Genomic DNA, 25,644 nt, shown 5'->3' with positions numbered 1-25,644 from the left:
AATGTGGGTTCAGTAGATTAATGTGTACCACTGCATATCCTGTTTTAAGGATCTCCCTGTCTGTCAGAACATAAAATTAGAAGCAGTTATTGTATTTGGAGGACTTTACGAATACTAGTTTTATAAGAGCACTATTATATACAGTTACTTCCCAGAAAGAATCTTTGTTTATAGACTGGATAAAATGTTTGTTTTTTATGTTGAAAACTCAGTCCATATAAGCTTACAATCTCTTTACTGAATTCAAAATTGAATGAGAAAGTGAGACTTAAAAGCTAAGAGAACTAATTGCATATCTGATTAAATAAGGGTTTTTTTTCCAATATTTTGAAGTTTACAGGTTTGAAATGTATTTTCATAGGATTAAATTATGTCTGGGACAGTAGAAAGCATACATCACATTGATTTTGTTTCTCTCTTTATAGTGTTTATAAGAGGCATGATACATTTTGTTTTACATTCTGTTCAAATAGCCAAGCTCAAGATTTTAAGCAGCCTGCTACAGTTGATATGACCTGAGCTGTTATGTTTAGGTTTCACTGCTTCTTGCAAGTGTTCTGAATTTTCATGAACTCTATTAGAAATGTCTCAGGAGACTTGCTTCCTATCACCGTCTCTTTATTTTCCCTTAGGACAAAATGCTTATCACTGCCAAAAAAAAAAAAAAAAATTACAAGCTAGGTCAGCCACAATAATTTAAGGGAAATGTAGACATTCTGATACAATGGCACTATTGAAAGTATGGGAAAACATTGTCTTCTGTTCTAATGTGATATTTTTAGTGTATGATGAGGCATTTTTTAGGCAATTATATTTTAAACCAGGGGTATACAACCTACGGCCTGCAGCTGTACACAGCTCACCAGAGCATTTCATAAGGCCTGCAGCCTGCTTCCACACAATATACTAACATGCAATTCATTAGCACTTCGTCGTCATGTTTACATAATTTTAGTTTACACGAGTGTGTAAATAGACAGTACTCTACATAGGTTGTTTCTATCTAAATACATACAAAACAAGCTGAATTTAAAATATAAATCAATACAGGTGACTTTAAATCATATTAAAATATGTAGAATCTGTTTGGGCCACACAAGGTTGTGCGTAGGTTTCTGTGGCCCTCCTATGTAATAAGGTTGGGCACCACTGTTTTAAACTATAAAATATTTCTATCAGATTTTTTTCTGAGTCCTTCAGTTTTACTTTCATAATGAGATTCAGCATGACTCAATGTATAGAACATTCCAGACTATCAATTTAGAGCATGGAAACCTTTGACATTAATAATCAAATATCATATAAAGGAAACACTTTCTAAAGCAGAATTTCATTTGTGTACACTATAAAAAATTAGAGAGTTAACACGTCGTAATAATGTCATTATTGGCTGATAATGTGACACCATTACTGTATTTCATGGCTAGGTTCAGTAAATTTGTCATGTATACTTATCAACAGTCAACAAGTAACTTGAAGCAATAGCAAATAGAAACATAAGAGTTCCTTTTACAATGTATTATGCGTAAATAAAACCAGGATCTTCATATTAGTTGTAAAAACAAAAAAAACAAACCCAATTTTATATTTTTAAAAATCTGGCATTCGCATTTTATCCTACGCTTTCACAAAAAACCTTTTTTTTCCAAGTCATGCCAGCAGTACCATGATTTCTGGCAAAATCATCACAGCATGGAACTCTGCCCAGCTTTTTTTTTTAAGTTTATCTACCATTTATTACATTTTACAATGATTTAAAAACCTAATCAGAAGTATAATGGAGTTCACCGTTACAGCCTGAGTGAGAAGAAACCATCTTCTCTCTATTTTTAAAACTTCAGAATTTTAAAGTCAGGATATAAATATTTCGAAGTTAGCACCTTGACTTAATGCTAACACCACAAGCGGGACTCATTCAAGTTCATAAATTGCCTTGAGTCTCTTATTTTCTGACTGCCGGGGGAGTAGGTGGTTTGTGAACGTGGCTGTGTTGGGAGCAGTGTGTTAATGCCACCATATGGCAACTTTTGTATTGGCTTTGGAGAAAACTGCTGCTTATATTAGTCAAGACAGAAAGACACTAAATACACGAAATTGGTGGTCTTCAGAAGGAAGGTATAGTTTGCTGTTCAGAACACTCTACTTAATTTGACCAGATGCAGAAAAAGTAAACATCCATTGATGTGCTAACCATCTATATGCATACTATCTATCTTTCTTCACAGATGTGCATCATCAGAGTTTCTGGAGCAACTAGGATGAAGGGTTTTAATTAGATGTGAGCAGCATGAAGAACTGTGGGCTCGATTCTCAACTGACTTGTAACTTGTGTAGTCATTTATACTTGTTTAAAGTGCGTGGTTTAAAGCAGAGTGGTATCATTTTGTATCTACTTTGAAAATATTCTTCTTGGGTATAAATGGCTACAAGATACAAGCCTCAGAGAACAGAGCCTTTATTTTTATTTTAAAATGTAAAGTATTTTCTGTTTTAGCCGGTGATACATTTAATATGTCTGCAGCTAGTGCTGTTGACTTTATTTTTTTAAGTAGTTCCATCCTTGTTTTTCTTCTTAAATATTCTGTTTAAGAGAGACTGTTTTAGGGTTAGGGATAGTAGCAACCTATTGTAGGCTTATATATTTGTTATATTATGTACGATCCTCTTCAATGCTCCTTACTCCAGCAGAACTCCCACTGCTTCAGTTGCTGAAGAAGATTTGTAATTGCAAGTTAAACAAAATATTGAAAAGGTTATATTAAAGTTTACTTTTAACCCATCTTTTCCCATCTGGAACTAAAGACCTTGCTCTTAAAATTAGATAGAGAATTTTTCTTTGTTGTCAAAGTCATGGACTACCAATTGCACAGAAAATAAAACTTATCGTCTTTGCAGATTAAAACATTTATAGAATTGCATGTTTTATGTTGAGGATCTTGTATAAAGTTTTCGAATTTGATCAGATACTACGTTCAGAAATATTTTTGTTGCTCTAGCCCAGTTTTTCGCATTCAGACAGAATTACCTTTATTTTTCTTCACGCATCTTTGCTTATCAAGCATAGGATAGATTAATCTGCTTATACAACTAATACTTGGCGTTTACTTAGCACCTTGCATTTGCTGATCTGAACACAGTTTACAAGCATTAATGTCTTAAGTCTAAGAATAAGAACACTCTTTTGGGGTGGAAAAGTATTATCCTGGTTTTACAGATAAAGAATCAAATTCATCCCTTTTGTAACTCCATTGAAATAGTTGGGAACTCTGGGTGCTCAGCACCTCTGAAAATCAGCCTACACATTTTACTTTCCCTAAAATTACCCAGGAAGTCTGTTGCAAAGCTGAGAATAGAATACAGTCCTCCACACTCCCATTCCTGTGCTTCTGCCACAAAACCATCCTTCTCAAATATTTTCCTACGAAGAATACACATGGATTTCTTTTCCTTTTAATAATTACCTTTGGTGATTATAGCTTTGTGTGTTTAAAAAAAGAAGCCTTATTTCCAGAAAGAGGGAAATATTTGCAGGGAAATAATTTTTCTATGCGCCGTATCTGTTGTTCACATGAACTGAGTACCCTTCACTATCATTTTATCTTTATAGCTCATGTGCTCTGTTTATCCATGTTATCTTGTATTTCCTTGCAGAGATATTGCAATTCAGAATGGACTTAGAACTTTTAAAGCTTGTTAAACCATGTTATACTGAAATACTTCTGTAACCCATTTAGGTCCTGCTCAGGTTCCAATGATGTCCCCAAATGGTTCAGTGCCTCCTATTTATGTGCCTCCTGGATATGCCCCACAGGTATGTCCAAACATCTGATTCATATGACTTCATATGTTCACATTACATTTGCAGTTAAATAAAACATACATAAAATCCTGGGACTAACATAGCAATAAGCTGACATGTCTAACCTGGTAACATGACATGGTAAGTTTCAGAATTACAGTGATTTGCACAAGTAAATATGGTGGTGTACCATAAAGTCTCTTCAGCAGGAGTCTCCTTGTTTGCTTTTATGAGCCTCCTTTTTGATGTATGTGTATAATATTGGTCTTTAGGCACTACTGCAAAACAAATCTTTGATAATTGTCAGTGTATTGTCTTAATTAAAATTTGCCACAAACCATACAATTTTTTCACTTGCCTCTGTACTGGTTCTGCAGCCAACTTACCCTACCTTTGCTGACCCAATGTTCACAGCCTGTGGTATAGAAAAAGAAACAAACAAACAACACAAAATGCCACCCAAAACACCAAAGCCAGTCAGATGATGCATACGTTAATGAAAGAGTATAAAATTCTGTCCGTCATCAGAGTGCTTGCATACAGGGCAGGAGGCCCACCTACTTTCTCTTACTCTCTGCTGGGGAAAGTTTGTGTATAAAGGCTTGTCTGCATGGTCATTTAATGTGCAGCAAGCCAGGGTTGAATGTACAGTGCTCTAGGTTGTCACACACTAATTGGCCGTGTGGATTCTGCTACTGCACACTAAATATACCATAGTTAGAACTTTTAATGTGCAGTAGCATGATCCGCATGGCAGGCTCGCATGCTGTATATTCATACCCTGTCTTGCCACGTGCTAACTGACAGTGAAGACAAGCGCTTGGTTGGTTCTTAAATCTTCAATATTAGAATACCAAATCTGGCAGCAAAATGGATTGTGTGGTTTTTAATTGTTTCATTTTGTTTTAGGTCATAACAGAAAGGCACGTTTCCTGTCAAAATTCATGTTTTATCATTAGGAAAAATAAAAATCCTTACATCTTTGCTATGAGCTAGTTTCTTCTGTATTTTTTTTTATTTCAAGTGGGTTACTTAATGCTAAAATGTTATAAAAGACATGAAAGGCTAAATAATTTTAGTGAAATTAATATGTACTGTTTGCTTCCATCGAGGGCACAGAGCCTCTCCCAGCTGCCACCCAGAGCTATCAAAGCTTGGTAAAACCTTTATGTTGTAGGAGTTCTGAAATGCTTATTGCTAACAAAACATACCAATGTGTAATGATTTATACAAAAAGACTGTAACAAATAAAAAAAATTGACAACAAATAGATAACTTGCTACCAGGTGAAGCAACCAGTACCAAGCTCATAGTTCTCCCAAAACAAATACAGTCCCAACAAGAGATTTTAATTTAGAATTATAGAAGTGTAGGACTGGAAGGGACCTCAGTGGTTAATCTAGTCCAGTTCCCAGCACTCAGGGCAGGTCTGTTAAATAATTAGATCATTCCTGACAGGTGTTTGTCTAACCTGTTCTTAAAAACCTCCAGTGACACAGATTCCACACCCTCCCTAGGCAGTTTGTTCCAGTGCTTACCCACCCTGACAGAAAGTGTTTTCCAGTGTCCAACCTGAACCGCCCTTGCTGCAATTTAAGCACATTGTTTCTTGTCCTATCCTCAGAGGTTAAAGAGAACAATTTTTCACTCTCCTCCTTTTAATAATCTTTTATGTACTTGAAAATTGTTATCATGTCCCCCTCAGTCTTCTCTTCTCCAGGCTAAAAAAAAACCCAGTTTTTTCAATCTTTCCTCATAGGTCATGTTTTCTAGAACATTAATCATTGTTGTTGATCTTCTCTGGACTTTCTCCAATTTGTCCACATCTTTCCTGAAATGTGGCACCCAGAACTGGACACAGTACTCCAGTTGAGGCCGAATCAGCACAAAGTAAAGCAGAAGAATTATTTCTCGTGTCTTGCTTACAACAGTCCTGCTAATACATCCCAGGATGATGTTTTCTTTTTGTGCAACAATGTTACACTGTTGACTCATATGTAGCTTGTGATCCACTATGACTCCCAGATCCCCTTCTGCAGTACTCCTTCCTAGGCAGTCATTTCCCATTTTGTATGTATGTAATTGTCTCCTTATACTTAACATTAAAAAGAAGAAAAAAACCTGAAGGTGCCCTGCAAATGTGTATATATATATTAAGAGAAGTTGAACACCTGCAGAAATATATGCTAAATGATCAAAACCACCAAAAACTAGGAAGGCTATTCAACATATCTATCATTTATGTATCATTTTAGTTTAGGTCTCTATTGCCTGGATTTGCCCCAGCTCCTGAATTTGGTGATTTCACACCATACTTTCCACTGCTGGGGATTAGAGCCAACATATAGGATAAGACATGTCTTGGTTTTCACACATTGTATAAAACTAATAAGTGTTTCAGAAAACGTGATATATTGTTTAAAAAAAACAGGGCTTGCTCTACCCCCAATATCGTGGGAGTGAAATTCATTCTGTGAAGAGAGTGAAATTATATTTTAGTTACTGTGTGTGGGCCAGCCTGTTCTACAGAGTTAAGTCTATCTACATCCATTGATCTATAGTGGGTCTCCTGATGATGATGCTGATAGCTTTGCACAAAGATACAGAGTATGGGCCTCATGCCAGAATTAAATGTTTAGCTTATAAGGTTATTGTTGCATTCAGCATCCCTCAGTGCTGGGGGGGAAATCATACTTGGGTGTTTTTGTGTGTGTGTGTGTGTACGTGTGCAGTTATCCGATTTGCACACTCAATTGCAGTTAATGTTTAAATGAGACACACAGTTGTGCATGTAAATTATGTGAAACTCTAATGTTTAATTATTGGACTTTCAGAACCTAATGATCATGAATGGGGCAGTTACCCAGGAGGACAGCATTATATTGGTTTGCACTTTGTTTACCTTCAGATCACATTTGGTGTTTTTTAAAGCCATAAGGGCAAGAAACATTATTTTAATGAAATCTTGCTTGCTACAGAATTTGAATCTGTTATGGGGCTGGATAAATACCTTAAACGGGCTAGATCCAACACTTCCATCTAGGTTGTCTCCATTTTCCAGCAGATTATATGTTAAGTATGATTTGCTGCAGAAACTGTGCTGGGGCATCATGGAGAATAGGAGCTGGCACAGGTCCAGGTGTGGCAGAGCCTGAAAAGCGAGATTTTAATAAATTATGTTGTGCTGAATACCTTTCATAGCCTTGTGATTTGCTGCATTTTGCAGTTTAGCTTTTAAATATATATGTGTGTGTGTGTGTATACACACTTGAAGTTCACCATTCTTCACTCTTTACACTCTCACCATTCTTCATTCACCATTCTTCACTCTTTACACTCTCACCATTCTTCATTCACCATTCTTCACTCTTTACACTCTCATTCTTACTCTGACATGCTGAGATACCACAGGAGTCTGTGAACTAGGCATAATCTTACACACTGTATGTGCCTCAATAGCTAAGCGCAGCAGGGAAGAATAAGGACGAAGTGATATCTTTAATTCTTTTTTTTTCAGTGTGTCAGACTCCAAATGTTAGTGTAATATGTAGGATAACGTTTGTATGTTAGAAAGCATAATTCGTATGACTATCCTTGCTACAAACATAAGGAACTTTAAAAAATAATTAAAATTACATCTTTATGTTTGGGGAATTAAACTGGCCAAATCTAATTATAGTTGCCTATAGTGTTGTTGTTATATCCAAATTGCAAGGACAGGACGACTTCAGTTTTGGTAGCTTTGAGGAATGTTGTTTTAGTTTAAAATATTCTTCTTTTCCAGCAAGGGACAGTTTTAAAGTACCAAATCCTTTGGAAAGTCATGTGGTATTTATTTTAAAGCTATATTCATGGCTAAAAAATTAATCTTAAATTTAAGATAAGTATTTCTGTAATTGATCAATCTGACATTAAATAGATTTTTAACATCTTCTTTATCTTGATTGATGTGTGTTCCTCTTCCCACACCTACATCACAGTAGAAGGTCATCTCACCAAACATCATTGCAACTAACAATATATTCCAAGTGGTCTGTCCCCTATTTTAGGAAGCTATTTAGGATATTACAGTGGACACATAGGTTTTCCTTTTTTCTGAATGGCTATTTCCCCCCCACTATTTTATATCTATCACGCCCTATTATATATCAACTACAACTTCGTCAGCATGCAAACCTGCCAGCTGAGAGGCCTGGCAATTTCCTCTGAGGTATTCTGTAACACTTGTTATTTGGATCTTGAGGTCAAAGTGTAATTTTTTTTTCTTTTTGGCACTCCGGAGGCTGAGGTTACTGCCCCCACAATACTTCCAGCTATGGTAACTCCAAGCCAGATACCCTTTTAGGTAGCATGTTGTACTACCAATGGAGTCATATTTAGTTTTCCACTTTTTTTAAAAATGGATTAACTACACTGGTGAAGCTCAAAATGGCCTATAAGGATTAAAATCTGTTTATAAAATGTTGTTACCCGCAGTTTTCATTCTAAGTAGTAGAAGTAGAAGGGGTAGAAGTAGTTTCTCCCGATTATTTTCCCATCCAGAAACCAATTGCACTTTCCTACAAAAACCCACTGAAACACACTACTAACTATCCCTCATTTTCCTCTCCCACATTCTTTTTTTTTCTTATCGTCTCCATTTTGTTCTACTTATACCACTGAGGATTCTTTTGCTCTTATATTCAACATGAAAAATTCTCTTTTTAAAAGATTTATTGATTTGTTATCTTTCAGACTGCATAGTTCCAGACTCCATTTTCTCTTTGTGGCATATATTTGAAATGAGCTGTTTGCTATCTAAGAAGCAGTCCTTTACCTGATCAATGTTTTGTTCTCTTGGCTTACAGGTTATTGAAGACAATGGTGTTCGAAGGGTTGTGGTGGTTCCCCAGGCTCCAGAATTTCACCCTGGCAGTCATGCAGTAATACATCGGCCTCCACATCATCCATTGCCTGGTTTCATTCCTCTTCAAGCCATGATGCCCCCTCCACCACGACATATATACTCAACAGTGACTGGAGCAGGTGATATGGCTGCACAGTATATACCACAGTATCACACATCACAGGTATATGGAGATCTGGGTAAGTAAATTACCGAAGAGTTACAGATCCTATCAAAGCAACGTATTCATGTTCTACTGGCGTCTCCAGTCCATTCAGTATTCCTCTGTTGTATAACTGTTGCTTTAAGCAGTACTATAGCCTAAATTAAAGCTATTAGCTAGGCATCCTGCAGTACAAATAAAGACAGTATCAGGGAACCATATACGTTTTTTATTCAAGTACATTAAGTATATTGTTTCAGAAAATTGTCTGGTATCACAATCTAAGGAGACTTAGGCCTGGTCAGTTATAGAAGGGAGCCTTACCACACTGTAAAAGGCAAGGCAATATATGATGTGATTTTAGTGATTCAGTGAGTGTCACTCTTTCCTCTGACTCAATATTTAAATCATTGCCTCAGCATTATAGCTAGGCCCTTTGTTCTCTTTGGGACACTGGATCCAAATTCCGTGAATTTCTACCACGTAAGCAGTGTAGAAATCTGTGACATGTTGAAATTTCCACAGTTACTTCAAGTAAATTCAAAACCAGAGCATCTTTATTGAATTAAATATGTGAAAAATAAAACAGTACATTATTCATTGTTTATTTTTATACCAATTTCAAGATATACCTGAGTTTTTGAATGTTTTTAAATTTTGCACTGTTCCAATATTTATGGTTCTTAGCAAAGTTGCACATTTTTGTATTAACAGCAGCAAACTGAATTGGAGATGTCAGGAGTGGTATTTACAGGTTTCGACTGCTGGGTGTGGGGTGGTTGGAGTTTTGCTACCTGGGCTCCGGTGTGGAATGTGGCTTGTGTTTATTGGCAGCCAGGAGCTAGCAGAGGCTTAGGCACTGAGAAGATGGGGATAGGAAATGGGAAAGGAAGAGTATTCATCTTCTCTTTCCTTCCCCTTCTGTGTAAAAACAAAGGTGACTTGGAATTTGGGGGAGAGCTTGAACTCCTAGGTTGCCATCTGATCACCCAATTGGTCACTTCTAAAATATCCACCAATACATCAACAACCATAAATAAGCACATTAGCAGGATTTTTCTACTAAAATGATTGGTAATAAACTGGTTAATAAAGTTGAGATTCAAAATGTCATCAGTACACTTCAAAGTCAACTCTCAGTTGCAATGAATGAGTTTGCACCCTTCGGGTCTGCTCTTTCAAGCTGTTTTCAGGCTCTGGAGGATAGTATTTCATTGCCCAATAATGGCTCAAAATGTATTTTTTAAAACAAAATATTAAGCCTTGACTAAACTAAAAAGTTGTACTGATTAAACTAAATCAGTTTCTAAAGCAGTTTAGTTAAATTAGTACAACTCTCCCCCCAACCCTCCGTGGACACAATCTTATTTCGATTTAAAAGTGTCTTATGTTGGATTTATCTTCAGTTGATTCCCTACCAACTTATACTAAATCCAATATAAGACTCTTTTTAAAATAAGACAAGTTTCAGAGTAGCAGCCGTGTTAGTCTGTATTCACAAAAAGAAAAGGAGTACTTGTGGCACCTTAGAGACTAACAAATTTATTTGAGCATAAGCTTTCGTGAGCTACAGCTCACTTCATCGGATGCATTCAGTGGAAAATACAGTGGGGAGATTTATATACACAGAGAACATGAAACAATGGGTGTTACCATACACACTGTAAGGAGAGTGATCACTTAAGATGAGCTAATACCAGCAGGGGGTTGGGGGGGGGGGAGAGAAAACCTTTTGTAATGATAATCAAGGTGGACCATTTCAAGAACGTCTAAGGAATGGGGAGGGGGGAAATAAACATGGGGAAATAGTTTTACTTTGTGTAATGACCCATCCACTCCCAGTCTCTATTCAAGCCTAAATTAATTGTATCCAGTTTGCAAATTAATTCCAATTCAGCAGTCTCTCGTTGGATTCTGTTTTTGAAGTATTTTTGTTGAAGAATTGTCACTTTTAGGTCTCTAATCGAGTGACCAGAGAGATTGAAGTGCTCTCCAACTGGTTTTTGAATGTTATAATTCTTGATGTCTGATTTGTGTCCATTTTATTCTTTTACGTAGAGATTGTCCAGTTTGACCAATGTACATGGCAGAGGGGCATTGCTGGCACACGATGGCATATATCACATTGGTAGATGTGCAGGTGAACGAGCCTCTGATAGCGTGGCTGATGTGATTAGGCCCTATGATGGTGTTCCCTGAATAGATATGTGGACATAGTTGGCAACGAGAGACTGCTGAATTGGAATTAATTTGCAAACTGGATTTGCAAAACTATTTCCCCATGTTTATTCCCCCCCACCACCCCCCACTGTTCCTCAGACGTTCTTGTCAACTGCTGGAAATGGCCCACCTTGATTATCACTACAAAAGATTTTCTTCCGCCCCCCACTCTCCTGCTAGTATTAGCTCATCTTAAGTGAACACACTCCTTACAGTGTGTATAACACCCATTGTTTCATGTTCTCTGTGTATATAAATCTCCCCCCTGTATTTTCCACTGAATGCATCCGATGAAGTGAGCCTTAGCTCACAAAAGCTTATGCTCAAATAAATTTTAGTCTCTAAGGTGCCACAAGTATTCCTTTTTTTTTTTTTTTTTAAATAAGAGTGTCTACACAAGTGGTTTGTACCCATTTAGCTAAGACTATTTAGAAACCAATTTAAACAACTAAAACTTTCTGATATATTTAAGGCCTTTAATTCTGCTGCACAGTTCTATGGTAAGGAATTGATTCTGCAGCCAGTTCCATGACTGCAGAATTGTAGAACATATGTGACTCTGATCATAATTGGTTTACTTGTTATATGTAGATTATTTCACAGAGTAGAAAGATATGGTTAATGGCAATCATTTTTATATTTTTAACTAAGCTAGCATTCCACCCACAGATTGTTCTGAATAAAGTGATAAATATTTTTTTTAAAACCTCTCAATTTTAACATTTGCAGACTAGAACAGGAGCTAGCTCTTCTTTTTTCTTCATATTTCAGAACTGAATTAATATTTATATTTGTAAATCCACTTCACAGTTATCTTTTCAGATTATGTGCAACGATATGGTACATCTACACAAGCTAAGATGGTGTGTTACTTCTGCCCATTTAAAACGTTAGTGATAAATCAAAATATCCAGAAGGTTTATTCCCTCATAGTTAGATTGTTTATATATATTGTAATGAGTATTGTTATAAGTATTATTATAAGTATTGTGTGTGTGTGTATGTGTGTGTGTATATATATATATATATATGTCATGTATATAATGCAAAGAATACATTTTAAAAAACTTTTTCATTTTAAGTAATCTGTCTTAATAAAATGTCTTTGTTACCAAAAGTTGATAAGTCAACCATCTCGTCCACCTGATACCTGTTTTCCCATTGCTAAACTTTTCTTCTAAATGCAACCAGTGCATAAATTGAGGAAGTAAAGTGACAGGTTGTTCACCCTGAGAGGAATCTCATTTTCCCATAAGTATAACAAACACCAGCTGTTTCCTTTACTAATGACAGATAGGATTACACTGAGAAAACAGAGCTGGTGCTGTGGTGTGTACCTTTTAAAAGGCTTCACTGTGTAATTAAAGCACTCCTGTATGTGATGTTAAAATGAATGAAAATATTAGTGCTGGGAAAGGAAGTAGAATCTTTAGTACAAAATTTGACAAGAATGAATAGTTCTTTCTTGTTATTAATCATTATTTGTCCAAAGACATGTTCTGTTTGGGTGATTGGGCTTTTTTGGTGAAGTCACAGCTGTACACCAGATCACTGCTGTTCGCTGTTTTGACTGCCTCATCAAACAGATTAGGAGAATAGCTTTGCCCATGATACTATAAATATATAGAAATCTACTATTAATTTTTAAACAGAAATGAATAGTGTGCTGAGCATGCCTGGCTGTACTAGCTTCATTCCATTAGTATCCTTCAGCTGCTGGGATTTTTTTCTACTGGTCTCTGTTGGTTTCTGCTGAAAGACCATTCATAATTCTGTTCCAAAACTTAGCTGCCAGTTGCAGCCAGTAGGACATAGGAGAAATTTTTTGACTGGAACCTCCATTAGGATACAGTATCCATTACCTGTTGTGGCTTATTACTGTAGTAAAATGCTCTCTAGTCCCAATTCAACAAAGCCTATTCTTCAGTTTGCTTTGCTGAATGAGTGCGGTCTGCTTAATCAGGGCTTAAGTGCTGATTCATTTTGTTTGCTCAATATGTGGTGTTTCAGCTGCCTTGAAATGAGATCTTCAAACACTGCGGTAAGTGAATTTATAAGAGTTATATGGTTTCACTGTGGTTTCTCCATTTTCTGTTTTAATATTTCTTTACAGCACTCTATTAATAAATCAGAATAGGTATTACTATGTCTATTGCACCAACAGGACCTTATAGAGACTACTTAGCCTCTAATTCATTGGTAGAGGGAGACCGATGTCATATTGGCAAGCACTAATTTTTCCACACAGGTGCAGGATTTAATAGTATTAAACAGTGCAAAGCAGAATTTGGAATATTTAAGATCTATTGTTTTAACTAAAACGAGGAAGAAGGGTTACATTTTTCTCCTTAAAAAAATTATATGCAACAATTAACGTTTGATTGAAATGCCAAGTAGGTAAACTTTTCATTAGGTTCACAATGAGAAAAGAACAGATGTAATTTCAAGATATATATGGAGTCTCTTCAAATGAATTTGTAAATATATTTTATACATTATGACATTTTCTGAGCATTTCATGTTTTTGCTTTAATTTAGATGCTCTCTCTAACCATGGAAGGTCCAACTTTAGAGATGAAAGGTCTAGTAAAACATATGAACGTTTACAGAAAAAATTAAAAGATCGGCATGGAACACAGAAAGACAAATTGAACAGTCCGCCACCATCCCCTCAGAAATGTCCTTCTCCCACAAACGAACATAATGGACTTGTGAAAGGACAGGACGCAAGTAGTGTCAGCATAGGATCTACAAAGAGCAAGTCTTTGGGGAAAGGAAAAAGTAATTCTCAAGTGGATGCAGAAATAGAAGGTAAGTGTTAGCAAAATGCTACTACTTGTTCTGTATATTATCTGCAGAGGTGGAGCAATCACACTGTGACCAGACTGAAGCAGGACAGCAGCCTGTTGATTTCACCACCCTTGTTATTAAAGCAGGAACAGCTCTAAGAGACTGCAGCTGCTAGCGTGCAAGGCTGCATCTTGATCTGAGCAAGTTTTGTGGGTCACATCATATAATTCCATTTAGCTAAAGGTCTGCACTTTGTCCACCATTTGGTTTCTCTCTTTGATATTCATGGTACTGCTTGTTGATGTGTCTGTAGAATGCAAACAGTCTGCTTGACACTGTAAAGGACACAGAGGGAAACAGTCCCTGACAGAGGTTACTCGTAACTCTTGTTGGTTGGAGGGCACAATTTAAAGGTTGGGGGGGGGCATGTGACTGATCCACACATTACCTCTGGCCCCTTTTCCACTCCCCCTGCACCTCCTATACCCTCTCCAATCCGGCACCACCTTGCTCCCACCCTCCTCACAGCTCCTTCCCCACTTACTTCTCCTATCGTCTCCCTGCTGCAGGCACAGCACAGGCCAGAGTGGGCTCCAGACACCTCCTGCCGAGCAGATAACTGTGGCTGTGGGCAAGGAAGGGACGGGACTCAGAGGGCTTCCCCACACCACCTCTGGTGGAGCTGCACTGCCAGCTCCATCTCTGTTCCCTGCTATGGGCACGTCCTAGCAGGGTTCTGTTATACTTATAAGAAGCACACAGGGATCTTTATGGGGAGAAGGCAGCATGCCGCATTTATTGAGAATACAGCAGTTAGCGTATGCTTTTCAATCAGACACACAGTCCTCCCAGTTGATGTTTATAGTTACCAGTTCAGAGTCTGGATCAATCTAGTGGCCAGCCAGATTGGTCGCAGAGGGGAGCAGGGCTCTGTCGGTTGCGATCTGATGCTCCTGGAGTGTGGCAAGACGAACCCAAAGTCCCATGGCCAAGCACCCTGTTCTTATAGTCTTTTTTCTCTGTTGAAGTCTATGGATTTTGCTGTGTCAGTTTGGGACCGGTTACTTCTTAATTGGTGTATCTTTTGATGTTAACATTCCAGTACTCCTCCGAGAGGGTCATCCTGTCCTGGTTTCAATTTAATCAATTGTCCTGTCTTTAGGGGTGCCAGCCTTCACCTCAGGGTCATCAGTCTGCCCTTCCTTAATTATGGATGTGCATTGATAGTTCTTTGGTGTAGTTAAGTCTCTTCACTCCGTGTTCCTTGACCATCTGGCTATAAAAATGGCCTTCACACCTTATCTTTTCCTGATGTATGCATTCCTCATTCACACAAACAGTCTTTTACAGAGATCTTTGAGAATACAAACAGTGTCACTTTATATTGAGCAAAAGACATCGTAAATTAAGCCTTCCTAAATCTTATAATCAAAACAATTCACACTGGGGCCCAGGCCTTCAACGTTCCTCTAATCTCCTTAACATAGACACAATACAAGATCCTGTCTCTTACTTACTAGACCTTAAAACAAAGAAATGTATATTTAACTAGAGTGCCTAATTTGTAATACATATAGGAAACCATAGTAGACATTCTAACTTATCCTAAAACAAAAGGGTGACCACAATCAGTCATAAGGATTGTTCTGGTCTGTCCCTGCCTTAACATCAGTACAGACACTGCCAGTCTGTCAGATGCGTTTCTACCAGTGTCCCAGAGGATCATTCCTTTCTGCTATTCAAAAAGGGTGGTTGGCAGGATGATCAAATCATACATTAATTCTTATAGTACAAATATAAAATCCTGCTCCTACAGTTCAGCGGGAGCACTAGTTGCCAATGCCTTTCCCAGACACATCCCGCTCAGCCCAGCTCCCTCCGTGACAAATTGGGGGGGGGGGCGTGCAGGCACATGGCACCACATGACCCACCTCTCCCTCCCAATGCATTGTCTCTGGACCCTGCTCCATGATGTTTACATACCAGTTACTAAGCAGGTGGAATGTCCTATGTTTGTTCTGTGGGCTTTTGTTTTTAGATTTAATTTGTAAATTCTTTCCACACCAAATCATTGCAGAAAGACCTTTATAGAAAAAATAAGTTCTAAGAAGGGCTCAGAATGTGCAAATAAGGATGGAGAAGAGATCCTGGAATATGAGCACCATGGCAGAAGTCATGAAGTTAAGAGTGGTAAAGGAATCAAAAGGGACATTCATGAAGTGCATGCACCTGATGAGAAAGGAATAGGAGATGAAGAAATATAGGGTGTCCAAGCTTTGAGCATGGGAATAGGAAGCATGAATATGATGTCTGCTAACACTGATGGCTAGAAGACACCAGATTCTTCATTGTTAAAGCAATTTATTAGGTGGGACACTTAGTGTGAATTGTTGAAGTTTGTTCCTTTACTGTATGGGAGGAGGGAGTCCGTACATGTGATGTTATAGGCTCAGCTGTTCAAACACAGAGCACCATCTATACACAGAAGTCCTATCCTTGATGCTTGCTAAAGCTCTGAAGTAGAGTGAGTTAATTTCCTATTTCTGCTCTTGCTCTGGAAAAGGTGTGGGACTAGGCTGTCCACAAAAGTTTTGCATAGCAGCAGGAGTAAATTGGAACCAACAGGTCATCTCAGAAGCGAGGAATGAATATCGCTAAGTCAGGGGAGGCCTTCAGAAAGTCTGCATCCCTGCTGCTTTACATTTCCTCCACAACCGCTAACCATTCATCAAAATCCTTCTAGAACACTCCCACACCAGCATCAAATGCCTGGACATCACAATCAGCTTCAACAATGGAACCCTACAAACACCTATATAAAAAATCCCGGCAGATCACCACACTTACTTCTACAGATCCAGCAACCACCCCAGACATATCAAAAAATCTATTACCTGCACCGAGGCACAGTATTTGCTCTCAAGAGAAAGTCCAGAATACACATCTAAACACTTAAAACTGCCATCACTAAACATGGACAATCTACTAGAGAAATAGATGACATTATGGAATGGGCCAATCAAATATGCTAGAAGAACCTGCTTCAGTATAGGGGAAAAACAACCATTGATCACACAGCCCTACTTGTCACCTACCACCCCACACTAATACCTCTAAGGGGTATCAAACAGATACAACCCATACTTGATAGGGACCACATCCTGAATGAAATCTTTCCCAAGCCCCCGCTTCTGGCCTTCAAACAACCGTCACCCCCCAACCTCATCATCAGAAGCAAGCTCCCCATAAACCAGGACACACCAACTCAAAGCAGCACCATACCATGCCAGAACAGATGCAAAACCTGCAGACATATCACCACTGCTACAATGATCAATACCCACACAGCACACCTTTCAAGATCCGTGGGGTCTATGCATGCCTGTCACAACATGTTAGAGAGACAAGGTGAGTGTGGTAATATCTTTTATTGGACTAACTTCTGTTGGTGAGCGAGACAAGCTTTTCAGAAGTTGGTCCAAGAAAACATATTACTTCACCCACCTTGTCTCTCTAATGTCCTGGGACTGACACAGCTACAACTACACTGCATTTCACATGTGATATATCTCATCCAATGTATCAAATGCCCCAACAACAACTATGAGGGTGAAACCAGACAATCACTGCTCTTTCAAATGAACTCACACAGAAAAATTATAAAAGGCAAAAACACCCTGTCACCATAAGCAAACACTTTTGACAAAATTTTCACTGCACATCTGATCACTCAGTCCTCTTCCTCAAAGAAAACCTGCACAACGCCTTCAAGACAAGCCTGGGAACTTAAATTCATACCTCTGCTGGACCCTAAAAACTGTGGGTTTAACAGAGACTCTGGTTTTATGGCTCATTACAATGTTGCACCCATATCTAGTTAGGATGTCCTCAATATTTGCTAGTGCAGCACTGAGCCAGTGAAGAAGGAAAGCGGTCATGCTGCTGCACAGAAGAGGGCATCCCCTCATCATCACTTGTCAGGGGCCAGACCAGTTGCTAACCTGCTCCTTGACTAACTTTGCTGCCAGGCAGCCAATGAGCCTAGCTACACTGCCTTGGAACTGACAGAGTAGCCACAGCACCTGACTGGCTGATGGTTTAGCAGCCATCTTTTAAGCTTAGCACCCACAACAGATCAGAAGCTGCTCAACACCTACCACGCTGACAGCTGCGCTTGCCCTGCTCCTGTTTCCAGTCCTTGCTCCAGCCATTCATTCCAGTCCCTGCTCCTGCCTGGTTCCCATCCTGCTGAGCCTTGTTTTCGAACCTGCTCCTGATCTACTGAACCTGCTCCTGATCCCCTGTCGAACCAGTCCCTCTTCTGCTCCAGCCTTCAGCTTCAGGCCTCAGCTCAGCCTCTGGCTTACGATTCTGGTTTACTCTCTGGCTCTGGCATTCTGCTTCTGTCCCTCTAGTAGTTACCCTCGGCTAGTTCCTGAACTCTGTCCCTCCCCCAAACCAGCTCTAATCAGTAGGCTGAACTGTTGTCTTAACCTCTAGGGCTGACAACCCATGGCTTGGCTGGCTACATCACTTCTGTGTTCTCCCTACTGGAAGTTGTTGCTGGGGTTGTTCTGTGGCTGGGGTTGTTGCTGGGGTTGTTATGTGGCTACATGACTGTTGCTCGATTGCCTATGTTCACTGTGTATGAATAGTATTGTCCTTTATGTACACTATGTTGCAGCTTTTTAGTAAACTTAAAAACAAAATAGCATATCAGTAAGGATAGACTTCTTAGCTATCATTATTCTATGTGCAATACTAAGAAAAATGAAATTCTCACCCTTTCACTGAGAGATGTCGAGCAGTTTTATTTGGAAGGTTACAAAATAAATCAGTGCATTTTACAGTACAGTTATAAATCTTAAATGTGTGCTGTATATTTAAAGTAGCCAAACATTTTAGAGTAAGAAAACAGAGACTGTTCACGTTTTGGCTTGATTTTACCTTTGTTGTTTTAATTTGCACATAATCTCATTTCATCATACACACTTTTAATAGACATCATACCTCTGTGGTACATGTATATAAAATAAATGTTTCTCTCTGAGGCGGCATCCAAAATTTTATTGTCTAACAATTGAGAATCTTAACAGTAAAGGTATTTCTGTGTAATCACTTATAAACTGTAATTGCTGTTTTTCTCTTAACAGCATTGCAGCTCTGTGTACCAAAATTTTTTCTTTCTACTTTCATCTTCCCATCTTTCCTTCTCTTTTCGGTTTTAGTGTTTGCAGTTGCACTCGTTTGTGATTGATTCAAATGCAATTATTATAAAGTTCAGTGTTACTCTGTTATTACTAAAAATCGTAAATAAATAAATACACACACACAGCAGGCCTTCTTTGCAAGTCTGCTTTATTTCAGTGGATTTTATGTCAAATTTAAAGTTGATTTAAAAAGAGAAAACACTTCATAATGTCACGTAGAATTGCAGTAACAAAGGCATAACAGGTCACAGATATTTTTTAATCAACTTTAACCAGAAAAATCTTATTAACATAAAACAGTGAATTGACTTGATCTCACTTTCTGGTGGGAGATTTAGCAAGTGGGGGGAGTGGGTCACTTGAAATTTGCTCATTTTTTAAAAAAAGAAATGAAGGAAAAATACCCTACAACTCCCATCTAACCAATAGTCTACCTAAGCCAGGTTAGATCCGTTCACTTGCTAATTTTATCATTTTATTATCTCAGTAGTACATGTGAGAAAACGTATGAAGCATCTTAAATAAATGTTCAGTTAGTGTAAACACTTTTTTAAAAAATGTATTAATAAAAAAATAGGGTAGGTAACTGAGATATCTAAGATATCTCCTAAGCCCTCCAAAGCAGTGAGTTATTTAAATTCAAATAAATATATTTTTAGGAGATGGTCATGCCTCTGTAATCTGTTAAGTGTGTACAGCCCCCTTGTTTAGGTACTCTTATTTCAGTTTTAGAGTAGCTTAAGTTAATAAGGAAGTTCCACTTGCACACATCTAAATGTGTGTGTATTGTCTGGATTTAAGAAGATGCTTTATTGTAAAAATGTTAAACAGTTATTCATGGACTTTTGTTTGTTTTGTTTTTTAAGAAAAGGATGAAGAAACAAAAGCACTCGAAGCACTTATTTCTAGTATTACCAAGCCAGTGGTAAGTAAATGCAACTTTCCACAGAATCAGAATTGAGGTATTCATGTTTTACCCTGTAGTGACACTTGGTTTTCTATTGTCCAGGTGTGGACGACCTTTAGATAGCAACGATAATGAAAAATCACCAGACTGAGGGATCTTTGATTACTGAAGTTCAAATTACTTAAAGTGGCCATTTCATAAATTTTAGAGAAACTAACTTTTTAAGACTTATTAAGCTGAATTCTTTTCTTGCTCGCCCTGATACAGTCCCAGTGTAATTAAGAAAAGAATTTCGCCCACTGTATACTTGTCAAGGTTAAAATAATTCAGACACACACATATAGAATCCCATTATTTTGTTGTTTCTGTTCTGTATATGTGGCATTAATGCAGCTGGCATAATAACTGTACTGGTAAAACTCTCTCTTATAATAGGCAGTTTATCATTAAAGAAAGCAGGGAAATGTTTGTTAACATTCAAAATTAGTTTCAGAAGTAAAAATTTTCAGTAACTTTTCAAATAATTATTCAATATATTACAAGCAGAAATTTGCTAATTCAGTACTTATGTAGGTGTATGTGGATCGCTGAGAGAAATAGTCTTCGTAGCTTGAAGTGCTATCAGTATGCTGGTTGAGCTGCAGCTTTACTATATCTTCTTTTAATTGAAGTTGAATGGCATGATGTCCATTTTCCCAATTCCTGGGTGAAAATAGGGCCTTGGACGGAGAAAATCGACTAATTTACTATGCAGTGAAAAAAGTGAGACTCACCCTGAATAACGTACTGTCAAATGCACAAAGTAAACAAATGGGGAAAATATTTTTTTTTAGTCTGTAACTGTATGTTCACCTCCAGACCTGTATTTGCTGAGTTCCATAAGGATCAGTTCTCTCTCAGTTCCTATTCAACATCAATGTGAAGCCATTAGCAGAACTACTGAGACCTAATGAGCTCATATGCCAACAATATGCAGATGAGAGATCTTTGTATCCTTCAAAACGTATGGCAAAACTACTTCCATCATCCTAGCCCAATGCTTGACGAAGATCAGCTCAAACATGAAGAAAAGCTGTGTTAAGTTAAACCTGTTTGACACAGAGATGCTGCTGGTTGGCAGAGTGTAATGGTCCTCACTCAAGGATTGGTCAGGAAGCAAGGCCTAGTAGTCAGGGACACGACCCATGAACAGCAGGGGCATTGTTGTTAGGGGAGCCCAGACCCTCCCACTCCACCAGGCTCCGACCGAGAGTCCTTTGGGGCTACCAGTGGTCTGGCAACTAAGGCTGCTTAAGGCTGCACTCCCTGAGCCACTTCCTATCTCCCCCACCCAGGCCAGCTCAGTCCAAGACTTTCCCCTGCTGGGATAGTCCAAACTAGGGATGTAAATAATGTGTAAAAACAGTGACCGTGTAACCGATTAAAATTCTATCGGTTACATGGTTAAACATTTACCCAGGGAACTAGGGTTGCAGGGGGTGCTGCAGGACCCCCACGTTTTACGTGGGGCTCTGCTGCCTCCCCACGCTCAGGAATCCCCGTGCTGCCCCCGCGCCCAGGGCTCTGCTGCTGCCCATGCCCAGCATCCGGGGTCCCGGCCCCACACCTGGGGTACCAGCTGCCAGCCCTGCTCCTGCGGTATCCCTGCTGCCGCTGCATCCGTGGCTCTGCTGCTGCCCCGTGCCTGGCATCTCAGCTGCTGCCATGCCTGGGGCTCGGTTGCCACCCAGCACGCCCACGCTCTGCACCCAGAGTCTCGCTGCCAGAAGGCTTTTCCCCTAGCAGCACCCATCAGGTCAGCTGTGGGGCCCCATGAGTCGCACCTTCATGGATCCACATATAGGGCCCCGCCAACCTGCCGCCTCTCCAGTTCTTTGTTGCCGGATCACTCAGACAGAGGGGAAGGTGGGTGGGTTTGGAATGGATATGAGCAACACATCTGGGAGAACAACAGTTACGAGAAGGTAGGTAACCGTTTTTTGTTCTTTGAGTGCTTGCTCATATCAATTCCAATTAGGTGACTCCCAAGCCTCACCTAGAAGGTGGGGTCAGAGTTCATGAAATCGCTGACTGAAGCGCTTCTCTGCCGAACACTGGATCGTCCCTGGTGTGCTGGGTGATAGCATAATGGGAAGCGAAGGTGTGTACCGAGGACCACGTTGCCCCCCTGCATATTTCCTGGGTCAGGATCTGGGCCAGGAAGGCTGCCATGGACACCTGAGCTCTGGTGGAGTGCGCCGTCAGAGCAGGGGCAGGGACCTTTGCCAGGTTGTAACATTCACAGATACAGGATGTCATCCACGATGATATCCTTTGTGTGGACACCGGGAGGCCCTTCATCCTGTCCACCACCACAATAAACAGCAGGTTCGACTTGCGGAACAGCTTAGTTTGTTCAATATAAAAGGCCAGTGCACGCCATATGTTCAGGGAGTGGAGCCGCTGCCCACAGGGATGCCAGGCAGCAGCAGAGCCTCAGGGAGGGGCCGGAAGCTGAGACCCTGGGCACGGAGCACAGACTCGGCAGCAAGGCTACACCCAACCCTGACATAGCACAAAGGCTGGGCCTGCCCCAGAAACACCCCAGGGCCCTGTTCATCTTCACTGTGTGCCCAATGCAAGGGACAGAGTCTCGCACGCACATACAGCCCTGTCCCCCCAAGGTGGTGATTTAAGTCTCCCCCAAACTGACATGGCCGCTTGGGACCGCTGCCCGGGACAGCAAGCAAGGAGGGGTGCAGGTCCCCTTTTGCAGCTTCCCTTCACCTCACCATCAGAATCACAGATTCTATGGGGAAAAGTATAATTCTGCGGGAAACATTCTGCACAAATTCTGCATTGCGCAGTGTTGCAGAATTCCCCCATGAGTACATAGTACAAATACAGTAGCATGCCTCTTGCACAACAAGGATTACCATGAGCTCATCAGAGATGTCTTTTACTTGCTACTCTGGTTCCCCCTAGAATGTCACATCAAATTCAAACTCTTGGTCTCTATCTCGGAGGCTTTTAATGGTCTGGGACTGGGATACCTAAAAGACCACCTAGAGCTCTGGGACAAGAACTGGATTGCAGTCAACAACTCTGTTCCTGTGGCACAACATAGCTGTGTACTGCAAGGGTGAAGCTTGTTTATACAGAAGACCGAACTTTCTCAGAGGACTGATCCAAGGTTGCAGAATAAATTCCTGTAGGATCAAAGAACAACTGCAAACCTCACCACTTTCCATTCTAAAGTTCAAATGCACTTTAAACTTAACCTTAATTAATAATAATAACACAGCCGTACATATGTTTAAAAAATAAAATGAAAATAAATCCATGCACAAATTTCCCCTTAGGGAGAGGAAGGAAGAAAGAGCACCACACTCGATAAATGTTAGTCATGTCACTTAATGTGCTTTTGGAAGGCACTCAGGTACTATGGTGATAGACATAATATAAGATCTTGAATATAATAGAAGCTTTTTCAGTTTTAGTAATCTTAAATGTTACATGTAACAACAGGTAATAAATGTTCAGACAGAGGTGTGACTTTTTTATTGTTGATGGTGTCCCTTTAACTTCATGTTTTGACAAGTGTAATAAAAAACTTTAGAGCCTTGTTAAATAAATAAAAAATTATTCCCAGAATTTATATACAAGAATGACAAACAAATATACTGTTCACTTGTATTTTGCCACTAGATGGCTCTCGTTACTTATTTATGTTCTTTGGTTGCAAACAGCTTTGTGTCTGAATATGGAAGCGATCATGCCATTTCCTGTATTTCCAAATACATAGTTTGGTCCCACTTGTAGCCTAACCAGCGAGTTATTGTAATTGAACAAATATTCTGAAAAAGTCCCATTTTCTGTTCTGTTTTATTCATACTATTTAGTTATCGGTATTTGCACACAATTGAAGTTATATAACAGAGTTCTTAAATGTTATGTTTCTGCAGATATCAGACATTCAGGCACGGACAGTAGTACTTGCATGGTCCCCTCCATCCAGTGCCATCAGTGGGGACACTGACAAGAATAATGTGCCAGAGGTGTATGTTTATGAAGTTCTCATTTCAAACACCGGAAAAGATGGAAAATACAAAACTGTATATACGTAGGTATTTGTTATCTTGATTAGATTATTGATGCCTTGAACTTTGTACATAAAAGCCTATTTTAAAAACTGCCTTTTATCTACAGAGTGAGATAATGAGACGTCTCACACAACTTCACTTTTGAGGCAAATTGTTTTAATCAGTAAGATGAAAGTGCTTTATTTCCCAAATCTTTACCAATAATTTACTATGTAAAGGCTTGACCCTTTAAGGAACAGAATGCCTTCATCTTCCACTGACTGTCCTTCAGTTGACTACAATGGAAGTTGAGGTTTCTGAAATGATACAGGATCAGATCTATATCTTTTTTATTTACTTACTTCAATTACTTCAATTACTTACCACCAAAACAAAGCTACCTTTCCAAGGTTCTGGAACCCCATGACAGTCTTTTATTAAGTTTTATTACTTCCAGAACACAATACCCTGGCAACAGCAAAATGTAAGCAAAACTTAAGTCTCACCAGCAGAATCCTAGACCCTTGCCACTCTTTCCCTAAAACAAAGGGAGAAGAGATGAGCCTTCACAACATAATCTGAAAGCTAGCCAAACCAGGCTAATGGACACCTTCCTGAGGGCTGCACTTCTTGCTTGCCTCTTGCAAGTAGGAATATGCAGAGGATAAAGAATAAAAAAATTATTTACCATAGTAATTGTGGTTATTCAAGTGTGTTGCCTGTGCGTATGCATACTATCTGCTACCGTCCCCTCTTCCTCCAAGTTCTGTGCTCATAGGACTTTTCGGTTTAATAGAAGGAATGTGGCTAGGGCTACACAGCCCTTTTAAAGCCTCAGTTCTGAATGTACGGTGGTGTGAGAACTAGTTATATAAATTGAAATAATTGGCACTCCATAATAAGAACTACTCTAGGTGTGGTGGTGTTCCCATCTCTGGTGTTCCCACAAATGTGAATATGCAGCAGCAGCTCTCTTGAAGAATCAGTTACTGTTTTGAGTAATGATTTTATTTACGTCAGAGAGGTGTGAAAATCAGTGTTTATAACAGGTTTGTGTATTAGTATTTTACGGTATTATTTTCATATAGTGTCCACCTAGGGATGGGACTCAAACGATATCTCACTCACTGGGTGACTGAGAAAAGTGGAGGACAATCTTTTTTATATAAAAGAACTGGAACCCAAAAAATAGAGACACCTTTAATAAAGCACCACTATATATATTAGAACAACAAAGCCCTGGGCAATAGTGGGGAGCAACCGGCACTGCAAGGTGGATTGATTAGATTATTTCCATCTTTAATTTCTATTATTCTGAGACAATATTTTAAACAAAATTGTACTTCTTTCCAGTGGAGAAAAAACTAGTGTTACCATAAATGATCTCAGGCCAGCAACTGATTACCATGCAAGGTAAGTCCCCTTCTTTTTGTCTGTTAAATGCAATGGAAATTTTTAAAGTAACTTTCCAAATTTGAAACTATTCATTATAATTAGAATGTATAACAATATGAATACAGTAACTAACTTTGATATCTCCAGTATTTCCCACCAGACATGCTGCTCTTCCCCTGATGATCACTGTAGTTTATGAACTAGCCACAGCTGA

At 39.1% G+C, this 25,644-nt stretch overlaps 1 protein-coding gene across 10 annotated transcripts in view; it reads left to right on the top strand.

Annotated features, from left to right (window-relative positions):
- The window catches only part of FNDC3A (fibronectin type III domain containing 3A), a 207,363-nt gene that overhangs the window by 140,036 nt on the left and 41,683 nt on the right, over positions 1-25,644 (top strand). For 6 of the 10 annotated variants that reach the window (XM_048849789.2, XM_048849826.2, XM_075128431.1 and 3 more), the window contains 6 exons: positions 3,735-3,811; positions 8,647-8,884; positions 13,606-13,878; positions 19,934-19,992; positions 23,919-24,076; positions 25,389-25,448. In XM_048849789.2, coding sequence (XP_048705746.2) covers positions 3,735-3,811; positions 8,647-8,884; positions 13,606-13,878; positions 19,934-19,992; positions 23,919-24,076; positions 25,389-25,448 — 865 coding nt within the window. The remainder of the gene's footprint in view (positions 1-3,734; positions 3,812-8,646; positions 8,885-13,605; positions 13,879-19,933; positions 19,993-23,918; positions 24,077-25,388; positions 25,449-25,644) is intronic. The other 4 variants (XM_048849873.2, XM_048849893.2, XM_048849902.2 and 1 more) reach the window with 1 other exon arrangement.

This window comes from Caretta caretta, chromosome 1, assembly GCF_965140235.1.
Source record: "Caretta caretta isolate rCarCar2 chromosome 1, rCarCar1.hap1, whole genome shotgun sequence".
In the NCBI taxonomy this organism is placed as follows: domain Eukaryota; kingdom Metazoa; phylum Chordata; order Testudines; family Cheloniidae; genus Caretta; species Caretta caretta.
This window is presented reverse-complemented; position numbering and strand designations above follow the sequence as displayed.